This window comes from Pelophylax lessonae, assembly GCF_965119305.1.
Source record: "Pelophylax lessonae genome assembly, chromosome: 8".
In the NCBI taxonomy this organism is placed as follows: domain Eukaryota; kingdom Metazoa; phylum Chordata; class Amphibia; order Anura; family Ranidae; genus Pelophylax; species Pelophylax lessonae.
The window spans coordinates 93,081,374-93,107,152 of record NC_138775.1 but is presented as its reverse complement, the minus strand read 5'-3'; the positions used below and the strand labels follow the sequence as shown (position 1 = coordinate 93,107,152).

Sequence of the window (25,779 nt, the reverse complement as noted above, 5' to 3'; positions counted from 1 at the left end):
TGACTGCCATTTGAATGAGGACATTGTGCTGCCTTCCTTGTGTCCCAAGCTGGCTCATCCCAAGGAATGTGCTTTGCATACCTTGGATGTGGTTCAGCGATTCGAGTGTTCATCGATTCAAATGTATCTTGACAGCTACAGAGTCCTTTCGGAGGTCAGACTCTCTCTGTGTGGTTACACAAGGACCAAGGAAAGGGCTGGCTGCTTCTTTCGGCTACCATCTCCAGATGGATCAGACAGACATTGACTCAGGCCTATTCTATTAAAGGTCAGGTTTCTCCTTTCCCTGTCACGGTGCATTCTACTTGGGCGCTGAGTACTTCTTGGGCCTTTTGTCATAAAGCGTCAGTTTCTCAAGTTTGCAAGGTGGCCACTTGGTAGTCAGTGCACACTTTCACCAAATTCTACAAAAGTTGATATTTTGCCATCTGCGGATCCTTCTTTTGGCTGCAAGGTTTTGGTTTGCCGGCTGCTGTTTAAGAGGGGCTGTTCCCTCTTGAGGGTTGTTTTTCTTGACATTTTTCTTTCAGATGGGGCTCCTGTGTCCTAGTTAGGTCTCTTGTGTTTTTAGCTTTGGGTTATTTTCCCAACCCCTCCTTTTTCCTTTTGGCACTGCTTTTGGACATCCCAGTAGTTATGATTTAAGGAGCGCTGTGTCCGTCAATGAACGAAAGAGAAAATGGGATTTCTCTATCGTTCATTGACAGACGTAGCTCCATATTCTTAATCATTGGGTTATGCTGCCCCCTACAGGAGTAGGACACTAGGCAGGAAAAATCTTTACCAGGCCTATGGGGCAGTCCCTGGGGGTATACACCCACTCGCACTGCTATAGGCATTCCGTTTTTTTCTGCCTAGTCAGGAGTAAGGACCTAGTTAACAAAGAAAATAGTTCCCTGCTGGCATTTCGGTTCAAGCATGTAAAAAGGGAACTTTTTGTCTAAATTTATTGATTTTATTTTTTTTTCTCTATCAATCATTGTCAGACGCAGCTCCTTCATGACTCGTAGGTTTATGCTCCTCCTAGGAATAGGCACTAGGCAGGAAAAAAACTTAACCACCCTTATGGGGGCTGTCCCTGCAGGCATAACCCCTCAGACTCTATCATCAAACAATTTGTTCTGCCTTGTGTTGGGAATTGGACCTCGCTCCCTGCTGGGACTTCGGTCTTAGCTGTAACAGGTAAAGTTTGATTTTTTTTTTTTTTTTTTTTCTAACTAGTTAGTTCCAGAGGAACTACAAGCAACAGCTGGCTGCGGTTTCGCACTGGATAATCTAGATCCTTAAGGTCTCCCAGCCTGGCCATCGAGCGTGAGCAGGTTATAGTCCAGAACTAGGCCTCGCCATGACAGTGCCCCGATGGATGGGGTACAAGCCTGTAAGTGGGCAGTCTTGCTGGAACGCCCTAAATTGCAGCTTCCCCTTGGCTGACAGCACCCCCATCCCGGGTGGAAGGCGATCTGTTTTGGAGTGGCCCCCACCTGGTACCGTGGTATGGTGAGTAAAATTGTCCCCACAAACACCCTTGGCGGGCGTGGGCCCCTCCCTGGAATAGTCAGACCTTAGGGGTTCCCTGGCACCCCGGAGGCCTAATCTGGTGTACCCCTAGCAGATTTTACCTTGGGGGGGGGGGGGGGGTGTGTTAATAATGCAGCCATTATGGCGCTTATTTGAGGGTGGGGGGGTTGTCCTGGGTGGGTCCCTGGCTAGGGACCTTTTTAGATGCCTATTCTGGGACCCCTCTGGGTGGGTCCTGGAGATCCGCATGGCTGCCATTTTGCTGTGGTTCATGATCTGTGTTCCATTAGTTTGCATGGCCAGCCATTTTCCATACTCCCCCCCCCCCCCCCCCCCATTGTATGAGCGGCCTATTTCTTGAGGGCCGTGGGATGGACAGGCATGCGGCATGGCTTGTAATGATGGAGGCAGAGCTTCTTCCTCTTCCTGTGCAGACAGTGTTAGTTCCGTTTTTACACTGATCAGGCTGGATGCTTCTCTGTGGTCTGGTAATGTTTCTGGGTTTCCCTATGGGTTTTTTCCTCTTCTGCTCTATTATTGCATAATATTCAGGGATTGTGAATCTGCAGTAATAAGGGTGGAACCGCATTTTTCGCAGTCTTAAAGGAACAGTACACAAACTTTAAGCAATGGGAGTCCCAGGATAAAAATTCACCTACAGATTCCCTGAAAGCGACTGCAGGACCCTCTCAGCCAAAAATTGCAGTTTTTTTGCAAAGCATGATGTCAAAAGTGGATGTTGTAGTTTCTGGTGCTGCCAGCCGCAAGCGCCCTCTGCCCTCACCTCCATTGGCAGGGTTTTCAGATTCTGAGATAGATATGGTTGCTGCAGACCACCTTGAAGGGTCAGTGTCTTCACATTGACGGTGAAGAGGACCTGTCCTCATCAGGCGCCGCACGGGAACGCGCATTGGTGGAAGCCATGATGTTCTGTGAGGGAAACTCTAAAAAATTGGCTGCTGAGCCTACTCCAAAAGAAATTTATGATGCTTGGCACCTTACTCCTGCACTCAGAGACAAGGCTCTCAGACTACTCCTGTCATGGGACTCATACTTGGCGTCCCCAATGGCTAAATCTTGCTGCCCTCTACGACCGGGGTGGTTGACATGACACTGCAAACACAAAGAGAGGGCGCACCAGCCTAGCGCATTATCCTCAGTAAGGCTTTTATTTGTAACAAATTAAGATGTCTACTCACAAACAGGTGATGTAAATGAGCAAATTCTATCCGAATAACGAAGTCCATGATATTAGTGTCCACTGTCTGTTTTGGATGTTGGCTAAGGCGTTTCGAGGCATCGCCTCTTCCTCAGAGCCCCCCCCTGTGTGTTCCGTGGGGGACTCCCGAGTCGATCGGTTTACCTCTCACCTCAACAAGATGGTGCAGAGATTCATAGCCAGGTCTCGAGCTCCTCTGGCTGACGTCAGACTCACTGGTGACTTCTTGGGGTTGGTACGCAGACCTGATGAGGCTGGTCGCCGATACCCCTTGGAGACTTCCTCTGAGAAGATCTGCTGTCTCAAGATCTGATCTTCTATCCTGCTTTACAGTCACTGGCTTTAACAGCATGGCTGTTGAAAGTCAGGTGTGGAGAGATAGGGGTCTTTCTGACTATGATTCCTACACTCTTGAAGGCTAGGAAGTCAACTCCCAGGAAGATCTACCATTATACGTGGAAATCGTACATTTCATGGTGTGAATCGCTGAAGGTGCATCCTCGCTTGTTTTCGATCGCTAGGGTTTTGGCCTTTTAACAGAAAGGGGTTGAACAGTGGTTGGCTTTGGGTACTATCAAAGGCCAAGTTTCGGCTTTGGCTATATATTTTCAACACCAGTTAGCCACGCATGTCCTAATCCGCACTTTTATCCAGGGAGTGCGCCATATAACTTCTCTGAGGCGATCCCCGTTACCTCCGTGGGATCTAAATCTGGTATCAAAAAGGAGAGATTGCCCTGTGGGACTTTAGATGAGGTGCACACGAGTCACTTAAAATGTAAAATAGATTTATTGAAAAAATATCACAGTTGTCACTGTAGCAATTCTACAGGGAAGAACATAGATTCCAGACAAAAAACAATGCATAGTAGTCGTATCATGCAGTAATAGAAGTATATTGCGTAATCAATAAAATCATTGTCAAAATCAATAGAGAGACTGGTATGCAAATGTAATAGTAGAAATGATAAGTACAACGGTAAAAGCATCGTTGGAACTCTACGCGTTTCATGGGTCGTAGTATGCCCATTCATCAGGAGTAGATGCATGTGTCTGGAAGAGATATGAGGATACATATAAAATAGAATAATAAAAAATGCAGAATAGTAACAAGTAATGCATGGTAACTCAAAAGAGCCCATATGGGAAGAACCATACTTACACCGCAATTGAAATATCTGTGCTGGAACAGCGCCACCACATGGCGGCCGTATGTGTGTCCAGTTCGGAAGCCGAAGGAACGGAGCTAAAACATAGTCCCACTGGAGAACAGGTGGGGAGTACATGTGGGACATGACTGTGATGGTCTCACCATATATCTGAAAGTCTACAGGTAGAAAAATAGATTGTATATATCACACATCGCCGTTGCCTCTGCGGGATCTAAATCTGGTGTTATCTGTTCTTCAAAAGCCTCCTTTTGAAAAAATTTGGGAGATTTTGCTGCTGTCTTTGTCTCAGAAGGTTGCCTTCTTGGTGGCGATCACTTTTATGCCTACGAGTATCTCAATTGGCGGCATTGTCTTGCCGCTCACCTGATAAGGTGGTACTTCGACCTAATCAGTCATTCTTTCCTAAGGTGGTTTCTGATTTTCATCTGAATGAAGACATTGTGTTGCCTTCACTTGGCCCTCAACATCCTAAGGAGTAGGCCTTGCCTTCTTTGGATGTGGTTTGGGTGATCAGGGTTTTTGAGACCACTGAGTCCTTTAGAAAATCAGATGCTCTTTTTGTCCTTTACTGATGGACCCCGTAAGGGATTGGCTGCATCTGCTGTGACCATTTCCAGATGGATTAGGCAGACGGTGGTACAGGCCTATTCACTGAGGGGTCAGGTTCCTCCTTTCCCAGTGGAGGCTCATTCTATGAGAGCGCTGAGTGCCTCTTGGGCTTTTCACCATCAGGCGTCGGTGGTACAAGTTTGCAAGGTGTCAACTTGGTCGTCTTTGTATACGTTCACAAAATGTCAGATGTGTTGGCATCCATGGATGCTTCTTTTGGCCACAAGGTTTTGCAGGCTGCTGTTTAACAGAGAATTTATTCTCTTTTAAAGGTGTATGTTGTTTCTAGGTGTGCTTCAGTTGTTCCTGGTTGGCTACGTTTTAGCCTTTGGGAATTGCGTTCTTTTCTGTGTTGCTTTCCCACCCTTCATGTTCATTTCGCTTTGGGACGTCCCAATGGTTAAGAATATGGAGCTGCGTCTGTTAATGAACTTCAGAGAAAAGGATTTTACAGTAAGTCAAAACAGTTTTTTTACTCACCGTAAAAATCCATTTCTCTGAGTTCGACTGACACAGCACCCACCCTCTAAGGAGTTTCGATACTTCTAATACTGCTTGCTACTAAACTGAAAACCTGGAGCGGGGGGGGGGGGGGGGGGGGTTATATACCCATAGGCGTAGACAAGTTGTTTTGTTCTGCCTAGTCCTGTTTCTGGAGGAGGCGATATAACCCAGTAGGTATTATTTAAGGAGCTCTGTTTCTGTTGAAACTGGATTTTATTGTAAATAAAAAAAATCTTTACCCCCCCCCCCACACACACTTGTCTTCTAGTTAATGTCTGTGCAGGAGGGGCATGTTAGCACCATTTTGATAAATGGAGGAGAGTAGGCTGAGTTCTTAGCACAGCCAGAGAGCCCCAGAGAGCATGCTTGTTATACCCAAGTTGACTGATAAACTCGGTACATTTGGCCTTCCTTGCCCATACACTGTTCGAATCTCGCCTGGTTCCTGCTGTGAACTGGCCATAATTCAAACCGTGTATGCTTTACATACAATGCAAAGCCTAGCTTCTAAACCTTGTTTTGAGGCTAAAACGGTGTTTTAAAATGTCATTTCAACTGATGATGATCTGTCTGCACAGTACAGACAGGGCTAATTATGGCAAACTTAGTTGCCCAGCCCCCCATAACCAAAGAGAACTAGTAGGACATTACAGTGCTGTAGGATCCAGAATCGAGCGTCACACTTTTTTTTTTTTTGTGCGTATTATGATTATTATTTTTTGTATTATGCTATGTGAGTAAATCCATATAAAAAAATATAAAGCAAGTGTTTTGGTTGCAAAATCTAAACGCACTTTAAGTAGTTGTGAAGACTGGAAAAAAAATAAAAATATATTTAATATTCTCTCATATTCTACCTTTTTTTTTTTTTTTTTTTTGTATCACTTTCCTTTTTAATGTGACCAAACAAGAATATAATCTGTTTTTTTATTTTTTAACGTGTACTTCTTTTGTGTTTTTTTCATTGTAGGGAATTGTCCTATATTAAAATCATGGATGTAGGCCGCAGATACCTAGTTAACCATGTTATGGATCATATCCAAAGCAGGATTGTATACTACCTTATGAATATCCATGTGACTCCACGCTCCATATATCTGTGCCGACACGGGGAAAGTGAGCTTAACATTAAGGGGAAGATTGGTGGAGACTCTGGGCTCTCCAACCGAGGCAAAGAGGTAATTTTATAGTGATGTGTAGAATACGTATTTCTCACTCATACATTACAGAACACAGGAGAATGGCAAATAAAGGACAGCCCTGTTTAACAATTTCCACTCCAGCAAGCTGCTTTTTGTGTTCAGAGAATGATGTCTTCTCTTCTATGAGGGAAGAAAAAACTTTTTTTTTGTTCTTTGCCAAATATTGTATATACTTTTATTTTACCAAATATGCTTCTGCTCTACCCTGGGGGACCGTAGCTGGACCCTGCCAGGGACAAGGTGCAGGGCTGTCCTGTAATGTCTTTTGGGCACTGGACTCTGCAGTAGATGCCTACCTATGACTTCTTTCATCACAGCTGGCAGCGGAAAAGTCCAGTTAATTTTTAAATGTGGTGCCCTTTTTTGAGTTGCTGGGCTTTTGCTCTTCCTGATCTGCAGTGTATGGTCAGAAGTATTCCTAGTGTCCTAATGGGATATTCCTTGCACTCTATGGTGGTCCATAGGTGCAAGGGGGGGGGTGAGTGGGCCATTGGGTTCTGCCACCCTATGCTTCGCTTTTGGCCACCGGGAGATCTGCATGAATCCTGGACTGCTGTTCCCGAAATAAGGTCTTTACCATTCACCAAGCTCCACCGAGTTATCCTACTCGTGCTTATCATGAAAGGTATTTTCTGCTGCAGTGTCTGAATTTTATGGGGAACCTTTCAGCCCTGTTTAAGGCCTGATCCTCTCCCATAGAGTCCATCTCTGATCTTTCTCTGGCTAGTTTAGCAGAGGAGTATAGCATCTCGTCCAATACAGAGGATCTGGTACATGAAGAAGTTCACTCTGATTTATCTTTCATATTTAACCGCTTGCCGCCCGCCCGCCGTCATATGACGGCGGAGCGGAGCGACCATTATCCTGGGCCGCCGTCATATGACGGCGGCACTTTAAGCAGGGCAGGCGCGCGATCGCGTGCGCGCCGCCCTGCACTGCCGGTGTCGGGGTGTCCCCGGGACACCCCCCGTCACCGGCAGGGGGGAAACAGCCAATGGGCGTGGCTGTTTCCCACGTGATCGGCTGTGTTCCAATGACACAGCCGATCACAATGAAGGCGCCCACCAGATGACCGCGCATGCGCGATCGGGAGCGCGCAGCGCGGTCATGTCGGTGGCACTGTGTTCCGTAGGAACACAGCTGTCACCGGCGGTAGTAAACAGTCACTGACAGTGACTGTTTACTATGTGATCGGCTGTGAATCCATTCACAGACCAATCACAAAATGTAAACAAAGAGCAGTAACTCACTGTTACTAGCTCTTCTCCCCTCATACAGCTTCCAGTATGAGGGGAGAAGAGCTAGAAACATTGAGTTACTGCTCTGTGTACCTGTCACAAAGTAAAAATCACACTAATAAATGTCCCCACACAGTCCTCAGCCCCCCCCAATGTCACCTGTCACCCAACAGTCACCCCATCAGTGCCCAGAAATTGACACCCATAACGTTCACATGTGAGCGTAGCGATCACGGGCAGAATCACTGCGATTCTGTCCGCGATCCGGAAATCATTGCAAATCGCGGGACGCCTGTGCGTTGCCCCTGATTTGCAATAGCACCCCAAACGCTGTGCGGTGTTGCCGCCATTTCCGCCTGCCGAATCGCGGTAACATCGCGCAAACAACGCATGACGCCCAAAAAAGGTACAAGAGTTTCTTTGGAGCGTCATGCGTTTGCGCGATGTTACCGCGATTCAGCAGGCGGAAATCGCAGCAACATCGCACAGCATTTGGGGTGCTATTGCAAATCACGGGCAACGCACAGGCGTCCCGCAATTTGCAATGATTTCTGGATCACGGGCAGAATCGCAGTGATTCTGCCCGTGATCGCTACGTTCACATGTGAACGTAGCCTAAAGTTCACCGGTCACCAGAGACTGCCATCAGTACCGCCGTGCACCATCGCCCGTCACCTGTCACCCATCAGTGACCATCGCCCGTCACCTGTCACCCCATCAGTCATCGTCACCTGTCACCCCATCAGTCATCGTCACCTGTCACCCCATCAGTGATCGTCACTTGACACCCCATCAGTGATCGTCACTTGACACCCCATCAGTGATCGTCACTTGTCACCCCATCAATCATCGTCACATGTCACCCCGTCAGTGACTGTCATCTGTCACCCCATCAATCATCGTCACCTGTCACCCCATCAATCATCGTCACCTGTCACCCCATCAATCATCGTCACCTGTCACCCCATCAATCATCGTCACCTGTCACCCCATCAATCATCGTCACCTGTCACCCCATCAATCATCGTCACCTGTCACCCCATCAGTCATCGTCACCTGTCACCCCATCAGTCATCGTCACCTGTCACCCCATCAGTCATCGTCACCTGTCACCCCATCAGTCATCGTCACCCCGTCAGTCATCGTCACCTGTTTGCCATATACATGCAATCACTTACTGACCGCCTAACGACTATATGCGTCGGCCATTAAAAGCTAAATACTGGGGTTATGGCAGCAGATAGCCCCCATAATCCCGGTATTTTTTGAAACGGCGGGCGGTCGGCTTTCAGATAAGGGTGGTCCCAGTGGCGGATTCGCCGCGGAATTACCCTTACGGTGCAGGGGAAGAGGTGCCCCCCCCCCCCCTGCCGCGTCCCAGACGTTTTCCCAGCTTACCGGACCCGCCAGCAGCGGGGAAAACTATCCGGTCCCGGATCCTCAGAGACAGGAAGTCGATAGAGGGCAAGATGGCCCTCACTCAACTCTATGGTCTTGGAGGACCGGAGCTACGTCAAAAGACGTTGCCTAGCAACCGGTTTAAAGGGCCGCTTTTTTTTTTTTTGCTTTTTTTTTTTTTTCCTCTTTCAACAATTTTTTTTTTTTTTTTTTTTTTTCTTTTTTAGTGTAGTTGTGAGGTGTGAGGTCTTTTTGACCCCAGATCTCACAATAAAGAGGACCTGTCATGCCTATTTCTATTACAAGGGATGTTTACATTCCTTGTAATAGGAATAAAAATGATCAAAACATTTTTTTTTTTTTTTAAACTGTGTAAAAATAAAAAAAATAATAAATAAAATAAATAGGAAAAAAAAAAAATTAAAGCTCCCTGTCCCCGTTAGCTCGCGCGCAGAAGCAAACGCATACGCAAGTCCCGCCCACATATGTAAACGGTGTTCAAACCATACATGTGAGGTATCGCCGCGATTGTTAGAGCGAGAGCAATAATTTGAGCCCTAGACCTCCTCTGTAACTCTAAGCTAGTAACCTGCAGAAATTTTTAAAATGTTGCCTATGGGGATTTTTAAGTACCAATGTTTGGCGCCATTCTGTGAGCATGCGCAATTTTGAAGCATGACATGTTGGGTATCTAATTACTCGGCGTAACCTTATCTTTCACATTATGGAAAAAAATTGGGCTAAATTTACTGTTTTCTTATTTTTTAGTTCAAAAAAGTGAATTTTTTTCAAAAAAATCGCATTTGGAAGACTGCTGCGCAAATATGGTGTGATAAAAAATATTGCAACGATCTCCATTTTATTCTCTAGGGTCTCTGCTAAAAAAAAATATATAATGTTTGGGGGTTCAAAGTAGTTTTCTAGCAAAAAAAATGATTTTAGCTTGTAAACACCAAGTGTCAAAAATAGGCCCAGTCTTAAAGTGGATAAATGGACAACTTTGTGTAAAGCGCTACTTGGATGTGAGGCCTATGTATGTGGCCAGGCTGTGAAAAAGTGTTACACATGTGGTATCGCCATACTCAGGAGGAATAGCAGAATGTATTTTGGGGTGCAAGTTTTGCTATGTACATGCGATGTGTTAGAAATATTGCATAAATGGACAGCTTTGCGTAAAAAAAATGTGTTTTCATTTTCTTTCCACATTTTCCAAAAACTTGTGGAAAAAATGACATATTCAAAAGACTCATTATGCCTCAAAAATTATACGTTGGGCTGTTTGCTTTCCAAAATGGGGTCATTTTATGGGGGTTTCCATTGTCCTGGTGCTCCAGGGCCTTCAAAAGTGCGATAGGTTGTCAGGAAATTATATGTGTAATTTGTGCTCCTAGAATGCCGGACGCTGCTACTCGGATGTTAGGCCTCTGTATGTGGCCAGGCTGTGAAAAAGTCTCACACATGTGGTATCGCCATACTCAGGAGGAGTAGTAGAATGTGTTTTGGGGTGTAGTTGCAAGTATACATGTGCTGTGTGAGAGAAATAACCTGTTAATACGGCAATTTGTAAAAAAAAAAAAATAAAAAATAAAAAATCTTCATTTTGCAAAGCATTGTGGGAAAAAATTACAACTTCAAAAAACTCATCATGCCCCTTATTAAATACCTTGGAATGTCTACTTTCCAAAAAGGGGTCATTTGGGGGGTATTTGTACTTTCCTGACCTTTTAGTGTCTCAAGAAATGAGATAGGCCTTCAGTACATCAGGTGTGATCAAGTGTGATCAATTTTCAATGAATAGCACCATAACTTGTGGACTCTATAACTTTCACAAAGACCAAATAATATACACTTACTTGGGTTATTTTTACCAAAGATAAGTAGCAGTATAAATTTTGGCCAAAATTTGTGAAGAAAAATGACTAATTTGCAAAATTTTATGACAGAAACAAAGAAAAATGCGTTTTTTCACGATATTTTCAGTCTTTTTTTATTTATAGCACAAAAAATAGAAAACCCAGTATTGATCAAATACCATCAAAAGAAAGCTCTATTTGTGTGAAAAAAAGGACACAATTTTTGTATGGGTACAGTGTTGCATGACTGAGTAATTCTCAGTCAAAGTGTGAGAGCGCTGAAAGCTGAAAATCGGTCTGGGCAGGAAGGGGGTGAAAGTGCACTGTAGGCAAGTGGTTAAGGATACTATTTCTACCCTTATTGATGCAGTGCGCACATGCCTTGACCTAGTGCAACCTGCATCAGCCTTTCCATCGGTGACAAGACTGGGTTTCCTCAAAATGCCTCAACAAAATCTTAATTGCCCCTAATAATGTGTTTTAGTATTCAAGAACGCTGTGGATAAAAGGTTGGAAACCCTTTCCAAGGCCTAGTTCACCCTTGCAGGTCCTGCTCTGCAACCTGCTATTGCGATGGTGTCTGTCTGCCAGATTCTGTGTGGTCAACAATTTAGTTATTGACCCTGTATCTACAAGGGGCCACTCTGTCCTCCGACAACTGGGGCTCTTGTCTGTGGCCATGCACTGTCGTGTTGATGACATGCAGTTCACCAGGTATCCAGGATGGGTCTCCTTTCAATACGTATGGAGATTCTTTGCCTCAAATGTTGGTATGCCAAGCTTTGCCAAAGGGGAAAACCTTTTTGATGAATCCTTGGACTCCTGTATTTAGGATGTCTTGGGTGAGGGGAGGAGGAGCACTTTTGCCCCTGAAAAAGGCAGCACAAACTCCAGCAGATTAACATTCTGGATGGTTTTTTTTTGTTTTTTTTTCCATATATTTGCCATTGCTCCAAAAAGGGGAAGGTTCAAAGTTTTCTGTTCACCATCCTGGAGGCGAAGAGGCATTTGACCCACACTTGATCTAAGATTGTGAACTGATTCCTTTTGAGTTCAGAATTTTCATATGGATTCCACCCAGTCAGTCAATACTTCCTTTCACCTGGGAGATTTTCAGGCCTCTGTGGGCATCAAGGATGTTTGAGTATCATTATCTGGCACAGTAACACTAATCTGGGTTTTGCTGTGGACACGCATCAGATTGTTGCCCTTTCCTTTGGCCTGTTCACTGCTCCAAGGTGCTAGCTCTTGTTCTTGCTCTGCTTTGCTCTCACTGAATCCCAATTGCTAGGACAATCTCCTGTTGAAGGAATGGTTGGGTCAGTCTCTGTCAGCCCATGTCTGATGGGGCAGTGCAGATATTCGGATGGGTTCTAAATCTTCAGAAATCGGCACTGGATCAGATTCATTGCTTGGAGTACTGGGGCCTATTCTGAGATATGGCTCTGTCCATGGTCATCTTCTGGACAAGCTCCAGTCTCCCTTGTTTTGACCCCATGATCAAGGAGCTGCCCAATCATTCACTTTTTGCTTGGGGATTCTGAGTCTAATGGTTTGAATTTTTTTTGTGCAGTCCCATGTGCCCAGTTTCACTCCAAACTATTTCTATTCTGCATTCTGTCAATGTAGGACATGCAGGCTTATGCCCCGTACACACGTACCGATTGTCGGCTGACCGATCGGCCGTCTTTTGTCCAGGGCTGTCCTGTCCGCTGAAAAGTGCAAAAGACTGCACAAGAATTTTGTCCGCCGACTGCAGAAGTGATGTCATGTGATGGTTAACTTTCCCTGTGTTTTTTCTTCTCTGAGCATGCCCAGTCTTGCACATCTGCTGATTGTCGGCCGAATTCTGTACTGACTGGCGAACAATCGGCCGTTCTGGTGTTGGCCAACAAAAATTTTAATGCCTGCACGACAGATTCTGTTCGGCCGAAAATGCGCTGTCGGCTGTTGGAAGCATCATACTAACAAGCCTACAATCGGCCGATCGGTCGTTGGCCGAATATTTACGGCCGACAATCGGTACGTGTACGAGGCTTAAGTCTCAGGCTTGCCCTGGTGCGGTGGAATTCCAGGCGTGCACTAGAATTGGAAAAATGCTCCTTCCTCTTTCCACCTCTTTCTCTCTCTCTCCCCCCCCCCCCCCCCACGGTCTTGGGATTGGGGCACTTGGATTATAAGTGGAAGCTCAGCACCCAACCAGTATTCTGGAGTTCACAGCAATCTTATACACCCCCCGACTGCAAGGTAACATGATTCAGTGGCTTTAATCAACCATCAGTGATGCACCAGAAGTTGTGCAGTTAAAAATGAAAATTGCCCAATTCTGGCTTGGGTTGAACCTCACATTCTGGCCCCGACCTCTGGATTCGTACTAGGCGCGGAAAATTGACAGGCGGACTTATTTTGTTGTTAGTACCTGGATACCACCTGTATGTATGGCTGCCAGGTTCAACAACAAACTGGACAGATTTGTCTCCAGCACCAGTGATCACCAAGCCACCTCAGTGGATGCACTGGTGAAATCAGTTTAACCTAATTTTAGGTCTTTCATTCTATGAAACTCATTCTTGGCCTTCCCTGCAGGCCAGTTTGGTGATAATCCCTCGCTCGTCCCCTAAGAACCCCGCGCGTGTCACTCGCGATCGTCGGGTAGAGAGGGAGAAAGGCAGGTGGCTAATGTAAACAAAGCCGCCTGTCATTCTCCCCTGTGTAAAAGCACAGATCTTACGGTCCTGCTATGTAGGACCGTTGATCTGTTCTGTTACACACACAGCCACATCCAATCACAGTAAGAATCACGCCCCTAGGGACACACTTAACCCCTCCCTCTCCAATAAAGTTAACCCCTTCCAGTGTCATTTTTACAGTAACAGTGCATATGTATAGCACTGATTACTGTAGTAATGTCACTGGTACCCCCCAAAAGTGTCAATGTCAGTCAAGGGTCCGATCTGTCCGCCGCAATGTCGCAGTTCCGCAAAAAAATTCGCAGATTGCAGCCATTGCATGTTAAAAAAAATAATAAAAATGACAATCTTTCCCTTAGTAAAAGCAATAACTTTTGCGCAAACCAATCAAAATACGCTTTTTGCGATTTTTTTTTTTTTTTTTTTTTTTTTTTTTTTTTTTTTTCCGCACAGGTGATCAAATACCACCAAAAGAAAGCTCTGTTTGTGGGGAAAAAAGGACGTCCATTTCATTTGGGTACAGCGTCGCACGACCGCACAATTGTCCGTTAGTCACACAGTGCCGAATCGCAAAATACCCCCTGGTCAGGAAGGGGGTAAAATCTTCCGGGGCTTAAGTGGTTAATAGCGTGGCCTAGAATAGGAGGGGTTATACAGGGCTCTGTCTTTACTACTTTGATTCCAGAATACCATTCTGTGTCCTGAAATGTGCTCCAGGAAAGGATTTTACAGGCAAGGCAAAAATCCTGTTTTGTTTCCTGAACAGAAATTGAAAGCACTCCATGTTCTTCAATACATTTGTAAACTATTATATAAGTTTTGAATATCTCCTGCGCTCAAATTGACTCAAAATGTGAAAAACAAATATTACAGATTAAAATACATAAATATATAGAGAGAGAGATCCAGTGTGTGTGTGTGTGTGCGTGTGTATATCATTCATTATGATCCAGTGTAAAGTGTATGTAATTCATTTTGTATAGAGATTGCTGCGCTTAATGAAGGTATACACAATTGAGGGTATAATTATAAAACAATCAATCAAGCTGCCAGCACCTGATCCTGAATGAGCAAAAACAGATCTGAAATAGCATATAGATGGATAATGGTGTAGCGCTATGATTTTCTCAGAATGAATAGCTTATAAGTCCATCAGTCCATAATTGTAACTAAACAAAAAAGCATAAGTCATTCCAAATAAAGGAAGGATTCCACAGAAAGATGTGTTTAATTTTTCAGTAGTATATGCATGCAGATCTTCCACAGCCAGAAGCCAAGTGTGAGAAAGCCACCACCATAGGGGATAAGTTAGCATCTTACGAGAACGCTATGATGCTTATTACAGGGATCATAGAGAGCAGGAAGCCAATATGAAATATGCACCAAGGGAGATCTCACTATTGCTCCTTCACCAATCGTTCCCGCTCACCCCTCAAGGGTTAACAGTCATGTGAAGAAAAAGCACAGCTCTCATAGTGTGATACTGTCACATAAATTTATTGTGCTTAAAAAGACAATTGGCAACTTACAATCGGCCGGGAAAAGCAGAGCATGTAGCGTGGAATCTCCTGAGGTTGGTATCAAACCAGGAATATGGCCGCCGTGTCCCCTGTCCGTAGCAGCGTGACGTGCCACAAGCTCCTTCGCGTTTCGTCACACATCTGACGACGTCAGGAGATTACACGCTACATGCTCTGCTTTTCCCGGCCGATTGTAAGTTGCCAGTTGTCTTTTTAAGCGCAATAAATTTGTGACAGTATCACACTATGGGAGCTGTGCTTCACTCGTTACCTGTATTAATGGCACCTGTTTGAACTTATCAGTATAAAAGACACCTGTCCACAACCTCAAACAGTCACACTCCAAACTACTCTGTGGCCAAGACCAAATTGCTGTGGAAGGACACCAGAAACCAAATTGTAGACCTGCACCAGGCTGGGAAGACTGAATCTGCAATAGGCAGCAGCTTGGTGTGAAGAAATCAACTGTGGGAGCAATTATTAGAAAAATGGAAGACATACAAGACCACTGATAATCTCAAAATGATCACAAGAACGGTGAGCAAAAATCCCAGAACCACACGGGGGGACCTAGTGAATGACCTGCAGAGAGCTGGGACCAATGTAACAAAGGCTACCATCGGTAACGCACTACGCCGCTAGGGACTCAAATCCTGCAGTACCAGACGTGTCCCCCTGCTTAAGCTAGTACATGTCCGGGCCCGTCTGAAGTTTGCTAGAGAGCATTTGGATGATCCAGAAGAGGATTGGGAGAATGCCATATGGTCTGATGAAACCAAAGTAGAACTTTTTGGTAAAAACTCAACTCGCAGTGTTTGGAGGAGAAAGAATGCTGAGTTGCATTCAAAACACCATACCTACTGTGAAGCATGGGGGGGGGGACATCATGCTTTGGGGCTGTTTTTCTGCAAAGTGACCAGGACGACTGATCCACACAAAGGAAAGAATGAATGGGGCCATGTACTGTTGAGATTTTGAGTGAAAACCTCCCATCAGCAAGGGCATTGAAGATAATGATCCCAAACACACCGCCTGGGCAAGAAAGGAGTAGCTTTGTAAGAAGCATTTCAAGGTCCTGGAGTGGCCTAGCCAGTCTCCAGATCTCAACCCCATAGAAAACCTTTTGGAGGGAGTTGAAAGTCTGTGTTGCCCAGCGACAGCCCCAAAACATAACTGCATGGAGGAGATCTGCATTGAGGAATGGGCCAAAATACCAGCAACAGTGTGTGAAAACATTGTATTGAGAAACTTTTGTTATTGACCAAATACTTATTTTTCCACCATAATTTTGCAAAAAAAAATTCTTTAAAAATCAGACTGATTTTTTTTTTCTGGATTTTTTTTTTTTTTTTTTCATTTTATCTCTCATAGTTGAAGTATAACTATGATAATTACAGGCCTCTCATCTTTTTTTTTTTTTTTTTAAGTGGGATAACTTGCACAATCAGCTGAATACTTTTTTCCCAACAGTAGATACTTTAAACTGTTCATTAACTTGTGTGCTTGTATACAGAAACGTTGTACGGTATGAATTTGGAAACCATGTCCTATGTTGGAGACGGGTACTATTTTGTCTGCTGGTCATGACTTATTTAGAGAATTACAGTAGTTTATGTAGTCTGTAGGAAATCCCGTTCCTTTTTTATATTTATTAATACCCGTTCCTTTTTTATATTTATTAATATGACGCAATACCTTGTGGAATGGATAGATGCATGATAGGAGGAGGGTAAAAGTCCTTGCATGTTCAGAATGAGATATCTCCTGCCTAGCTTTCTTACGCCCTAAGAAGATAAGGTGATAATTTAGTTTGCTTTGCAACGTGGAGCTCAAAGTCATCCAAGACCAGGGTAATATTTGCAAGTTCCAGCCTAGTGACGTCTAGTGTACAAGACGTACACTATTGGCGTGAGACATGGGCCCATGCCAGTTTGTATTCTCTTGTCCACATGAATAATTTCAGTCTCCAGTCCTTTTAACCCACTCAGGACTGTGGAACTTTGTAGCAGTTCCTGGAAATTGACAGATGAGGTCACAGAGAATTTTGTTTTGTTCTGTGCTGCATGCTCCCTGTACTCCACTGATGCAACTCACTGCTGCTAGTGTAGAGTGAGCAGTGCTGTTCTTTTTGGTCACATAATCTGCTCTGTGGACTCCATAGAGCTCAATATGTCTGCGCGAAGATGTTTAGTCCATCTCGGGGGCGAGCAGGAAAGGGTGACTAAAGGGCCATACACACTATAAGATTTTCTGAAGACTTTTTCCTTCAGATTTACCTTTTCTATGTAGTGCAAGGGCCTGCCAGATTGCATACAAATTGAAAGTGTTTAGGTTTGACCTTCTATTATATGGTTTTGGTAAATCTAAAGGAAAAAGTCTTCAGAAAATCTTATAGTGTGTATGGCCCATTACTTTACACAAAGGCGGCATGGAAAAAATTTAGCCACCCTAGAACAAGAAATGGGAGAACTGTCGGAAAAATAAAACACACATTTTGAAAGATGAAATAAAGGAAAAGAAGAGCGAGAAGGTACATTCTAGTTCTATTTGGACATACTGCATTTGTTTTTTTTATAAATGTGTGTTTAGTGTCACTTTAAGGTCCGGTTCACACTGATGCGATGCGGGAAGGCTGCGAATCCGCAGCCTGTTCCCGCATCGCACACGCACCCCCGGCAGTTCACACTGCCATATGCGATACGCTGGGGGTGTCAATGTAATCTTAATGACACCCCCAGTTTGATCGCATATCGCAGTGCGATCGTGCAGTTCGCACAGGATCGGATCGCACAAGTGTGAACGGCTGTGCGATCCGATCCTGATGCGGCTTCCAAAAAGGGTCCCTGTGCATGTTTGCTGCGGTGCAAAACTCGCACCGCACAGCCGATCGCATGTAATGAAGGAGCAGTGCGCTCCGACATTGCATGCTAACCCGGCACTCGCACAAGTGTGAACCGGGGCTAAGGATTCCCAAGCCCTCTAAAGGGAACTATATTTCCAGTAACTGTGCTCACCCATGCACAGATACATGGAAACTGCAGGCACAGACTTCTATTTCAAGTGATGCAAAAAAGTAATGAAAACTAGAACTTGTGCTGAATACAGACCCTATTTAGACTCTTGAACAGACCCTGTTACCAACTTAACCCCTTTGGCACCAAACACACGCATATATGGGGCCTCATGGTTGTCGGTCTTGATTCGCGAGGCCACATATATGCGTACGTTCGGGACCCTGGACTCCAGGATAGCTTCTGATTGGCTATCACAGTGATCAGTCGCTGTGCAGTCCACCCGTGTGTTTTCTTTTCTTCTCTTGAATAGAAAGATACATTGTATCTTTCCTTGCAGGGGTGGAAAAAAGTGTGTGTAAAAAAAATAAATAAATGGCTAGATCAAAGTTTTGATTCAGGTCAGGGTTACATATAGAGATATATTACAGTACTTATGTACATGTGTAAAATAAAAAAATTTTTCCCACCAGTAATGTGCCTATAACTGCTGATGCTTAGTTTCAGTCGTTTCAGGCCTTTTTAGATTTCTATGCAAGAGAGACTTTACCAGGTATATAACATGCACATACAATGCTTTAGGAAAGTATTCACAGCGCTTCACTTTTTCCACATTTTGTTGCATGTGGATTAAATTCATTATTTGCCTCAAAATTCTACAAACAATACCTCCCATAATTAAAAAAAAAAAAAAAACTTGAAGGAAGTTTGACATCTTTGCAAATTTATTAAAAACAAAATCACATGTACAGTACATAAGTAATCATAGCCTTTGCCATGACACTCAAAATTGAGCTTGTGTGCATCCTGTTTCCACTGATTATCCGTGAGAGATGTTTCTACAATTTTGATTGGAGTTCATCTGTGGTAAATTCAGTTGAATGGGCATGATTTGGAAAGGCACACACCTGTCTATTGTCCCACAATTAACGGTGCAAGTCAGAGCACAAACCAAGCCATGAAGTCCAAGGAATTGTCTGTAGACCTCCGACAGGATTTTATCGAGGCACAGATTGTATCAAGGGCATAGATCTGGGGAAGGGTACAGAAACCTTTCTGCAGCATTGAAGGTGCACAGTGGCCTCCATCATTCTGTAAATAAAAGCAGTTGGGAACCACCAGAACTCTTCCTAGAGCGGGCCGCCCAGCCAAACTAAGCGATCAGGGAAGAAGGGTCTTAGGGAAGTGACCAAGAACCTGATGTTTACTCTGACAGAGCTCTAGCATTTCTCTGTGGAGAGAGGAGAACCTTCCAGAAGAACATCAATCTCTACAGCACTCCACCAATCAGGCCTGTATGGTAGAGTGGCCACACAAAAGCCACAATGACAGCCTGTCTGGAGTTTGCCAAAAAGCACCTACAGGACTCTCAGACCAAGAGAAACCATATTCTGTGGTCTGATTAAACAAAGATTGAACTCTTTGGCCTGAATGGCAAGTGTCATATCTGGAGGAAACCAGGCACTGCTCATCACCTGGCCAATATCATCCCTATAGTGAAGCATGGTGGTGCCAGCATCATGCTGTGGGGTTGTTTTTCAGTGGCAGGAACTTGGAGACTAATCAGGATCGAGGGAAAGATGAATGCAGCAATGTATAGTGAAAACCTGCTCCAGAGCACTCTGGACCTCAGACCGGGGCGAAGGTTCATCTTCCAACAGGACAACGACCCTAAGCATACAGCCAAGATAATAAAGGAGTGGCTAAGGGACAACTCTGTAAATGGCCTTGAGTAGCCCAGCCAGAGCCCAATTAAACCTCTCTAGAGAGATCTGAAAATTAGCCGTGCCCCAACGCTCCCCATCAAACCTGATGGAGCTTGAGAGGTCCTGCAAAGAAGAATGGCAGAAACTGCCCAAAAATAGGTGTGCCAAATTTGTAGCATCATACTCCAAAAGACTTAAGCCTTGAACCAGTTCTGAATCTGGAATCATTTGCCCCCTTAATGACCAGGCCATTTTTTGCGATTCAGCACTGCGTTATTTTAACGGAAAAATTCCGCGGTCATGCAACACTGTACCAAAATAAAATTGATGTTGTCTTTTTTGTTTTTTTGTGCTGTAAACGAAGAGCGACGATTCTGGGAGATTCTGGGAAAATATTTTTTTTCACATTCTGCTATATAACATTCCCAAAAAAAAAAAAAAAATTGAAATAAAAAATTTTCATCTTTTTTTTTTTTTTTTTTTTTTTTTTTTAGGCCAATTTTGTTTTCTGCTACATATATTTGGTAAAAAAAAATCACAATAAGCGTATTTTGATTGGTTTACACACAGTTTTTATCGCGTCTATAAACTAGGGGAAAGATTTCTTCTTAATCTTCTTCATCTTCTTCTTTCTTCTTTTTTTTTTTTTTATTTATTTTTTTTTTATTTCTCCAGGATTGCCACTGACAGATCGAACCCTTAACTGACATTTGACATTTGTGACTCTTTGGGGGGACCAGTTTCATTACTACAGTAATCGTTGCTAAAAGTATGCACTGTTACTGTAATGACATTGGCAGGGAAGGCGTTAACACAGTGGTGATCAAAGGGTTAAATGTGAGCCTAGGAGTGTTTTCTAACTGTGAGGGAGATGGGCTTGTGAAATGACCACAGAGACCTGTGATCTTGTATAGAAGGATCACAGGCGCTCTATGATCATCTCGGAGAGAACGGTCAGCTGTGATTTACAACAGCTGACCGTTCTTCTCACTCAGTGGGGGGCAATCACAAGTGCCTGGCGGCAATCGCTGGTCCCGTGGATCAGCATCCCCACTGCCTGGGGGGGGCGGGAACGTGGAGTGTGCTGTCCCCCCCAGCACCAGTGGTTAAAGGTGCTTCAACAAAGTATTGAGCAAAAGCTGCGAATACCTAATGTGCATGTGATGGATACACACACACACACACACACACACACACACATATATATTGTGTGTATGTATGTACATACATACACATATATAGTGTCATAAGTGCTGTTTTTTTTTTTTTTTTTTTTTTTTTTTTTCTCAGCCGCGGCGTATTTGGAAAGGGTTAAGGACTTTTCAATGCAAAATGGTGCTTTTTGCTTCTCTGGTTCTATAGACTTAAATGTAGCAGCTGCAGAAAAGCATGTAGTGCGTTTTTTTTTTTTTTTTTAATCTGCTCAATAACAAATTGGGCAAAATAAGCATTAAAAAAAATGCAAAAAGCACTGCTGAAACGGTTCAAAAGAAAACTGCATAGGTGTGAACCAAGCCTTATGCTGGCCATACGCGTATCCATTTTCAGACGAGAATATTTATACGAACAATCTTTGTACATTCGCTGAATGAAAGAATGTTTTAAAACTTCTCTTGCTTTTAACATTCAGTTTTAAAAGGAATGGAATTTCTTAATGAAAACCACATACTGTATGAAAATGTATTTTGATCAAGAAGTTTTTTCTTTTCTGCTCCCTTGAATTTTCCCGTCACTGGTCGAAAAAGAACGTTGATTTGACCCCATTAACGATTAGAAAATTGAATGAATGTTTTTTTTTTTTTTTAAGAAAGGCATTGTATTTGTATGGCCAGCATTAGTGACAGCAGGCACAGGTAGCTTTCATCAAGCCACTTACCTATGACAAGTGTGTGTGTGTGTATATATGTGTGTATATATATATATATATATATATATATATATATATATATATATATATATATATATATATATATATATATATATATATATATATATATATATATATATAATATACTGAAAATTGGCAAAAAAGTGTATTTTTTTTTTACTAAAAAAAAAAAATTGATCTCTGAATCTGATATTTGCCAGTTTCAACCTCTAATAGTATATACAGTATATCTCTTTCTGTTATTCTCAGAGTGGATTAGAGATTTTGCTCCCTAACCATATAGTCGGTTCTTTATATATACCACTGCATAGAGATATTTAAGAAATAATTGCCTTTTTTTTAACTTTACATATTAACTAAATTATACACCACCTTTTTTTTTTTTTTTTTTTTTTTTTTTAGAAGGTTATCTGATTAATCGGCTAACTAATCGATTATGAAAATAATCGTTGCAGCCCTAAAGTGCACTGCTTCAGTCTGGAATGATCTGAAAATGGAAGGAAGCTGTTTTTCAGTTTCTGCAATTTAATTCTGATCAAGTTCACCGTGTTATTGACTAATTTTTTTTTATGATGAAATTAACTTAAAAAAGGAAGTGACAACACAATTGGTGTAATCATTGTAATCTGGACCTGGTGTAACATTCTCAATCTGTTGTAAACGTGTGGGTTTTAGACCTTTCTTCATTACATTTTCCTAATCTTGTTCATAACTAACTTGCAATTGAGTGGAAGTTGGGTCAAACCTATCCTGAAAAGGTGCATCATATCTAATTTTGAAATTTTTGTTTAAAAAAACAAAAACACTTTATGTATCACACTGCACAGAAAGTCAACTTTTGCATTACAATTTCCCTATAAAATGGATTTGCTGACACCTTAGTTGAATCTGTTTAGTATGAGTGGTAGTCTGTAGTTTGGCTTTAAGTGCAATTGCAGTTTAGTTCAGAGGAAAAATAATCATCCAGTTTACTGCTTCAGGGGGGCTCATTTTTTCTTATAGAATACTTTGGAGCCACTTACCTGCAGGGACTAGTTGCGTCACCCTACACTTTGTCCGTTAGCGCGCGCACACACACACACACACACACACACACACACACACACACACACACACACACACACACACACGTTGAAAGTATTTTTAGCAAATATTATGCAGATTCATACTCTTAAGAAATGAGTGTTTAACGGTGTCTTTCTCAGGATGAGTTCTAAGCGTCTACATTTCTTAAAGGATATACTGTCATTAGAACTATCTAGTGCAGTCTGTCTTGTAATGGGAACAGCTGGATAATCTGCATCCTCGGAGGATGAGATATAAAGTTAAGCTGCTACTTCAAGCGATGCCTGCATTTTGACTTCTATCTTGGTGTAGATGTAAGAAAAGCGGTGAACCAATGACACAAGCTGAACCTTTCATTTGTAAGGATGTTCTTGCAGCTTTTTGGCATTAACAAAACAGTTTTTATGCCAAAAAGCTGCAAGAACATCCTTGCATAACCCCTTCTACTCCCAAGCTAGCCTCCAGTTTTTTTGAAGTGTTCTTCTGTGAAGAATCTCTTCTCTTTACCTAGGGAAACTTGCCTATTTTTCCATTGAAGGTTTTTATTTTTTTTTTTATTTTAGGAGAAGTCTATCACAGTTTCAGACTGTATCTATCTTTTACCACTGTGGCTCCTTCTGCAGCTTCCTGATCGATTTTACTCCTAGGCCTGGTCTTGGGGGGCCATACCTGTACCCTCTTTGGATGAAAAATATGGGCCGGGACTGTGGTCCACCAGCAAGACCCCTTTGGGGTTATGCCCACTGTGTTGCATCCTTAGTGTTGGGACCTCTGCCGCAGGAAGTGGCTGATGCTCCTATGCCTCGGCCACTAAGAAATGTGGGCTACAACACTTTTTTTTTTTTTTTTTTTTTTTCTCCTCATCTGGTACAAGCGTGTCACATCTGGTACTACTTGACTCCTGAGCTGCTTTGTTGAGCATGTTGAAGATTTTCTTTCTCTTGGTGTTTTCTTTTTCAGTCAGCACCCACAAATCCATTGGTCCTTTTAAATGTATAGCACAATGATCACTGGACACCTACCTAGGTGCAGCAGGCTTTAGTGCCTGGCATAAAGGGTTTAAACACGAGTCCTAATTTGTGTGTTTTTTAGTATAAATTTTAACTTGAGTATCTTGGTTTCTAGTATATTGTTGGCACGTCATTGTTGGTGCACAATTCTAAACTGTTGTTTTATTTCCTCAGTTTGCCAATTGCTTGGCTAAATACATCCATGAACAAAATATCCATGATCTCAAAGTGTGGACAAGCCAGATGAAGAGGACAATACAGACCGCCGAGGCTCTTGGTGTTCCATATGAACAGTGGAAAACTCTGAATGAGATTGATGCTGTAAGTGTTCCTCCACCAGGCAGTTTTAAGGGCTCCATCTGTGCAATTATTTTCCTGACACCCCCCCCCCCCCCCCACACACACACACACTAGACATATGCCAGTCATTGCAAGAGTCCACGAAAGCAATTGTTTTTGGAGTGTCCACTTCACACCACAATACTGGTGTGATGTCCTGGTGTGGGTAAAAATGCAGTGCACTTGATGACATCCCATGTCCTTTAATTGCAGCACAGTCCCACTGCAGCTGGTGTGAACAGGCTCTAAAATAGGTTTTTGTTTTCCCTTTTTTTTTTTTTTTTTTTTTTTTTTTTTTTTTCTTCTCTTCTCTTCCCCTCTGTCCTATACCCTAACCACCATAACTAAAGAGTCCACCTGGCCTCTGTTGTTTCTTTGGACGGTGCCCTACTTGAAAACCTGCCAATTTGTTGCTTTTAAGGCCTCATACACACTGGATATTTAGCCATCTCTGACTCCTTTCCATTGGTAGCAGTGCTTTTGGCAGAAAAAAATACACAACGCGTGTAAATACATTTAGGTTTTTCAATTGCTTGGGCAGTAATTAATTTAATAAATTAATATTCTGGCCAATGAAATGCACCTAGCGTTGGCGTGCGAAATGCACCTAGCGTTGGCGTGCGAAATGCACCTAGCGTTGGCGTGCGAAATGCACCTAGCGTTAATGTGCATTTGCACACTTGCTTCACCGGTGCGTCGTCATTCATTTTTTTTTTTTTTTAAATACTTTCTGCAAAAATGCTACTGCTCCTGGACGTGCTCTCAGTAGGGGTTTCAGTATGGGTTTTCAGAAATGTAGGCACAAGAAATGCAAAATTATAAAAGGGAAAAAAAAATAAATAATGCTATCAACCTGTTGCAGATAGGTAACTGACTTACTGTAGGTTTTTCTTGGTAAAGAGTCTCATGCGCACTGTTTAGCAAAATGCATAGCTGATTGCTAATGCCAGAATTCATACATTACATTTCCAAATCTATGTGGATACCCCCGTCAAAACAGTTTGTTCAAATGCTTCCAGTAAAGAGTATTCAAATACTACATTATACAAAGAATATTTTGGACAACTGTGTGCTTCCAGTGATGTGGCAAAAGTTTGGAGAACTTTTCACAATATAGTGTGACTGTGCCCCTGTTCATAAAACTGCATTTATGAAGACCTGGTTTGGTTTGGAGTAATTTGAGTGTACTGTACAAAGCCTTCACCTCAATCCTACTGAACACATCATTTTTTTTTTTTTTTTTTTTTTTTTTTTTGCTAAATGGGCACAAAAATCAAAAGCGGAAAGTTTGGGCTTTAACAACTGCAAAGGGGGTGCCAAGTCCATATTCGTGCTTCCACAAATAAGCAAACTAATTTTGCATTTAACTATTCATAATCATTAAAATATCTTTGTTTTGTGTCTGTAATTTATTTATTTTTTTTAATTTAATCACTATTGTATATTTTGCAAATTGACGTGCACAGCTTAACGCATTATCCTGCTGTGTTTCTACTAGGGTGTATGTGAGGAGATGCGTTATGAAGAAATCCAGGAGTCCTTTCCTCTGGAATTCGCCCTACGGGACCAAGATAAATACAGATACCGCTATCCAAAAGGAGAGGTCGGTGAGGTTTTTGTCAGCCAGAATATAAATGTATAAAGTTTATACCGCATCGGCATGTGGGTTGCAGCTGCATGGGATTCCACTTGCACCTGCCTATTTGTCCACTGCTACAATTACCCTACAGTGAAGTGTTTATCTTCACTGCAACTGCTTGTTTTCTGTGCAAGCAAAATAGTCCCTGTAGATTCCAAAATGTAGTGGCTTGCAATAAGTGATATTCAAAATAGGATTT

The 25,779-nt window shown here is 42.9% G+C and overlaps 1 protein-coding gene across 2 annotated transcripts in view; it reads left to right on the top strand.

Annotated features, from left to right (window-relative positions):
• LOC309561101 (6-phosphofructo-2-kinase/fructose-2,6-bisphosphatase 4-like) overlaps positions 1 to 25,779 on the top strand; it is a 113,317-nt gene that overhangs the window by 55,458 nt on the left and 32,080 nt on the right. For both annotated transcript variants that reach the window (XM_082264844.1, XM_082264843.1), the window contains exons 8-10: positions 5,992 to 6,199; positions 23,777 to 23,923; positions 25,440 to 25,544. In XM_082264844.1, the coding sequence (XP_082120970.1) occupies positions 5,992 to 6,199; positions 23,777 to 23,923; positions 25,440 to 25,544 (460 nt within the window). The remainder of the gene's footprint in view (positions 1 to 5,991; positions 6,200 to 23,776; positions 23,924 to 25,439; positions 25,545 to 25,779) is intronic.